The sequence below is a fragment of the Cebus imitator genome, unplaced genomic scaffold, assembly GCF_001604975.1.
Source record: "Cebus imitator isolate Cc_AM_T3 unplaced genomic scaffold, Cebus_imitator-1.0 Scaffold206, whole genome shotgun sequence".
In the NCBI taxonomy this organism is placed as follows: Eukaryota; Metazoa; Chordata; class Mammalia; order Primates; family Cebidae; genus Cebus; species Cebus imitator.
In genome coordinates, this window is record NW_016107521.1 from 3,322,902 (window position 1) to 3,328,335 (window position 5,434).

A 5,434-nucleotide genomic window follows, 5' to 3' on the forward strand; every position below is an offset into this window, starting at 1 on the left:
TTTTTTTTTTGTGAGAAAGGGTCTCAACTCTGCCACTTGGACTGGAGTACAGTGGTATAATCATGGCTCTCTGCAGCCTTGAACTCCTAGGCTCAAGTGATCCTCCTGCCTCAGCCTCCAGAGTAGCTGGAATCACAGGTGCACACCTCCATATCCAGTTAACTTTTCATTTTTTGCAGAGATGGGGTCTCACCAAGTTCCCCAGACTTGTCTTGAACTCCTCAGCTCAAGCAATGATCCCGCCTTGACCTCCCAAAAGGCTGCCATTACAGGGGTGAACCACCACACCCAGCCTAAAGTCAATGTATTCTTTTTAGACAGCCTATAGGATAGTGCTTCTTAACTCTGTTGTCAAACCAATTCTTGAGCTGATGAGAAATTCCTAAATTTTTCAAGTGTTAGTAGGAATTTTTTAAGTGTTAGTTAGTAACTGATAGAGCAGGTAATATATACCATGCTTATGTCACTTTGCTCTGTCATTCTTAGTACTTACCACAGATAAGGGAAAAATCCTACCTGGGTCTCTATGACGGCTCTATGCATTATGTGAACATCCTCTAAACTGACTGTTGTGTATTATCTGAACCACTCAGTGGTTCCCAACCTCTTCAATATAAAAGATACTTTTCTTATTTATTCTGTCTATGAATTCCATATTTGGATAAATATTTTCTTCAGCAATGAGAACTTATTAGGTTCCTGATATTCTGAAAATTTATTTCAACTCTCTACTACTACTAATATAAATCTCTAAAATAGATCACAGAATGCAAACCTCACACTTAGGTTTCTATTATTGGTTCCAAAATTGAATATTATAGTTAGGCAAGATTCTCCACCCATAAAATAAGAACTGTAGATAAAAAGAACTATTCTATCATAACTTACCATTTTGACAACAGTTCCCCCCATGTTTCCAGAATTTTTTCTGCACATTCTTTGGATACATCACCAGATCCACTCAAGAGAGGTTCATCATTATCTATAATAAACATAACACACAAAAATGGTAACAAAGGTGGCTATGCTAGCCAGAAGAACATTATAATGTTAAGAGTCAATTTTGAAAGACTTTACTGAGAGCATAAAGTCATAATTTCTCTCTTTTAGTATTTATGGATAATTACAAAGACAATAAAAATGGTTCTAGGTAAAATGCTGTAACCTCTTTAATTCTCTTTTGTTTTCCACTTAGGTCCATATTATGTCAATTCAAAAAAAAAAAAAAGGAGACATTTAATTATAAAACTATAGGATTCAAAATACGGTATTTTCTCTCATTTTTCAAAGCAAAGAGCTTTATGCATAAAAATATGTCTTACTTAAAACAGTTAAAAAATGTCAAACCACCTAAGTGTCCAACAGTGGGAGTACAGAATGGTTGAAGAAATTATATGTATATAATGTAATTGCAGGTTGATATTTATGTTTACATGATGATGATATGGTTTGGCTCTGTGTCCCCACCAAAATCTCATCTTGAATTGTGGCTCTCATAACCCTACATGTAATGGGAGGGACCCGATGGGAGGTAACTGAATCATGGGGGTGGTTCCCCCATGCTGTTGTCATAACAGTAAGAGAGTTCTCATGAGATCTGACAGTTTTATAAGCATCTGGCATTTTCCCTGCTGGTACTCATTCTTCTTCCTGCTGCCATGTGAAGAGGGACGTGTTTGCTTCCCCTTCTGCCACGATTGTAAGTTTCCTGAGGCCTCCCCAGCCCTGCAGAACTGTGAATCGATTAAGTGTCTTTTCTTTATAAATTTTGCAGTGAGCCAAGATTGTGCCACAGCACTCCAGTCTGGGCAACAGAGCGAGACTCCATCACCAAAAAAAATAAATAAATGAAATAAACCACTTTTCTTAATAAATTACTCAGCCTCGGGTATGAGAATGGACTAATATAAATGATACGGAAAAATACAGCATTAAGTAAAAATATAAAGAGCTTAATCTTCATTATGATCTAATCTATGTTAAAAAATAGAAGACTGGTATAAAATATACCAAACACTAACAATTATTCCTTCTGAGTGATGGAGTTATGATTGGTATTTTTTTCTGCTCTTTTATGTTTTTATGACTTTCTAAATTTTCTAAAATGGCAAATATTAATTTATGTAAAAAGCAAAAAAAAACTTTAAAAGACCAAAATAAATCATTTCTAACTTAATTCAATTAAGAAAAGTAAATTCAAGTCAGAAGTTACGAGATTGTAAGATATGAAGACAATGAAAAAAGTGACACTGATCAAGGCATGAGAGGAACTGAAAAGCATAATGAAAGCAGAGGATAAACCCGGACTAAGATACCTACTTAATCCTCTTGTTGGACACTTGGTGAGTTTTTAACTTTTTGCTACCAACAGAATCAGGATGAATATATGTCATTGCTTTCATCAGGTATGTGCCCAGAAACGTACTTTCTCAGTTTAAGAAAAATGCATACTTTTAAGAACACTAAAAATTTCTGACAAACTGACTTCCAAATGTTCTACCGATTTACAATTCCACTAACTGGGTTACAACAGTATTTGTTTCCATTTGTCTTCACCAACGCTCTTTCTAGAGTTGTTTGTTTTTATTTTTTGGCTTAACTTCCCTAAACAAAGTTTGGTTCTTTACATCTCTAATGACTTGAATCTGCATCCCCAATAGAGACAGCAATTATCTGAAAAGCACTAATTTTAAAAACTCAGAAATCTGTGATACTTCTTACTCAACTTCTTTGTACTATAATGCTTGGACATTATCATCAGTTTTGCTGGTGAGACACAGAAGATGAGAAATCGAATATGAGAGATCTTCTGTATATGGATGAATAAGGGAAAGAAGAGAAAGGTTAGGCCAAGCATGGTGGCTCATGCTTGTAATCCCAGCACTTTGGGAGGCCAAGGCAGGCAGACCATATGAGGTCAGGAGTTTGAGACCAGCCTGGCCAACATGGTAAAACCCCATCTCTAGTAAAAATACAAAAATTAGCCAGGCAACGTGTTGGTGGGTGCCTGTAATCCCAGCTACTTGAGAGGCTGAGGCAAGAGAATCACTTGAACCCAGGAGGCAGAGGTTGCAGTGAGACAAGTTCACGCCACTGCATTCCAGCCTGGGCAACAGAGCAAGACTCCGTCTCAAAAAAAAAAAAAAAAGGCTCAAGAGCACTAAGGTAGATGTCCCCAACCTCACTACCTTGCCAGACTAGCCCTGCTTTCTAATCTCTCAAGTAATTTTCTATTCATTGAAACACCAAAACATTAAATACAACTCTTTGGGGAAAGGTGGCTATGAAAAATTACTAAAATTTGCTGGGTGTGGTGGCTCATGCCTGTAATTCTAACACTCTGGGAGGCCAAGGCATGCAGATCACAAGGTCAGGAGCTGAAAACCAGCCTGGCCAACATGGCAAAACCCCATCTCCACTAAAAATAAAAAAATAAAAACAAAAATTAGCCAGACATGGTAGCACACACTTGTAGTCCCAACTACTCAGGAGGCTGAGGCAGGAGAATTGCTTGAACTCAGCAGGCAGAGATTATAGTTAGCCAAGATCGTGCCACTGCACTCCAGCCTGCGTGACAGAGTAAGACTCTGTCTCAAAAAAAAAAATAAAAAAGAAAAATGTACTAAAATTTAGAAGGGATGATAATTTCTTCAAATATATTAGGAAGACTTTATCTTACAAAATTCTCTCTCATGTTTTGGATACTTTCAACAAATCTGGGCAGCAATAATTTAAAATCTGTGTTAAGAACCCATCTGCCTAAGGTAGGGGTAGGATAGGCATCTCAGTTTCAGAATGATGCTTCTAAACATCATTCTGGCTGGTTTTCTGCCAAATGTCTCATGGGTAAGAAGCTTCTCTGGAGAAATGTAATCATTTATTTCCTCAAAGCAAACAGGTCAAAGCAGGACTGGTTTCCCTGGTTTGTACATTGGGTTAGGGAGAATTAAAAGATAGCATGGCTACATAGTTTTCTTTAGTCCCAGTTCTCCTCTGTTATTAACTCTTCACTATAAAAATGGATCCTAGGGGGTTCCCCATGCTGCCAATATTTATTGAGCACCTACTACATACCAGATATTATGGTATACACTAGGGAAACAACACAAGGCAAAAGCAGACACACTCCTTTCTTTCACAGACCTTATGTTCTAGTCTTCCATGATTTCCCCATGGAGTACACACTGCCATTAGTCCTTATCTCTCCCTAGTTAAGAACTATCAGCAGTGGCCTTCTGAACCCCCTAAAAATAAAAAAAAAAGTATGTCTGCTATAAAATAAAACTTGATGTCAGTCCTGATGGACCTTTAGTTGGGTCCAGATTTCTTTTCAACCAGTAAATATTCCTAAAAATCTATGGTATGAAGATTTGAGCATTCTCTGATTTCGTAATAGTGTCTTTCTCAATTTTTTTTTTTTTTGTTTTAATTGTTGAGTGTTAAGAGAGGAGAGTTATGTAAACTTTTACTCACTCTGTCATCTTAACCAGGGTTGACCTAGGAAAGAAACTACAAATCTCAAGAGTGACAGTTATACAGCAGACGACTTCAAACAGTGGAAACAATCCACCTTTCCCAGATATAACATACGACTTAAATTGGCTCTGCAGGGAGACTCTGAATTGCATCTCTGACATCAAAAACAATACATGTGCTTTTAGTGTACTTCAAAAATGCTTTATGTGAACTAAATGCAAGAGATGATGATAGACTACAGCTATGACTATGAACTCATAGACCTACATCCAAATCCTGACTCAGCCAATTTCTAGCTGTGTAACCTTGGGCAAATTCACCTTCCTGAGATTCCATTTCTTTTTTTCTGAGACAGAGGTTTGCTCTTGTTGCCCAGGCTGGAGTGCAATGGCACAACCTTGGCTCACTGCAACCTTCATCTCCTGGGTACGATCAATTCTCCTGCCTCAGCATCCCAAGTAGCTAGGATTCCAGGCATGCGCCACCATGCCCAGCTAGTTTTTTGTATTTAGTAGAAACAGGGTTTCACCATGTTGGCCAGGCTGGTCTCGAACTCCTGACCTCAAGTGATTCTCCTGCCTCAGACTCCCAAAGTGCTGGGATTACAGGCGTGAGCCACTGCACCCAGCCAGATTCCATTTCTTTATGTGCAAAATGAGAATAGTAATAGATCCTATTTTTCAGGATTATCCTGAGCATTATGTAAATAAAGCGCCTGCTTACTAAATATTAAGCACTTAGTAACTGGTGGCCATTAGTATTACTAATAAATGATACTAAGTTGATTAATCATAAGGGCAATGGGAGTTATAGCAAACAGTAGGTATTGGAAACTCAGTGCTCACTCTAAACATGAAGAAAGTCACTGCTTACTCTAAACTTTAAATACATATAATCATGGATACATATTTCATTTAACCAAATCAATCACTCTTGCCATTCCCATGCCTTTGTTAAC

The 5,434-nt window shown here is 37.7% G+C and overlaps 1 protein-coding gene across 5 annotated transcripts in view; it reads right to left on the bottom strand.

The window, feature by feature from the left end:
• RABGAP1 (RAB GTPase activating protein 1) overlaps positions 1–5,434 on the bottom strand; it is a 178,395-nt gene that overhangs the window by 89,415 nt on the left and 83,546 nt on the right. For all 5 annotated transcript variants that reach the window (XM_017548365.2, XM_017548363.2, XM_017548364.2 and 2 more), the window contains one exon: positions 889–982. In XM_017548365.2, coding sequence (XP_017403854.1) covers positions 889–982 — 94 coding nt within the window. The remainder of the gene's footprint in view (positions 1–888; positions 983–5,434) is intronic.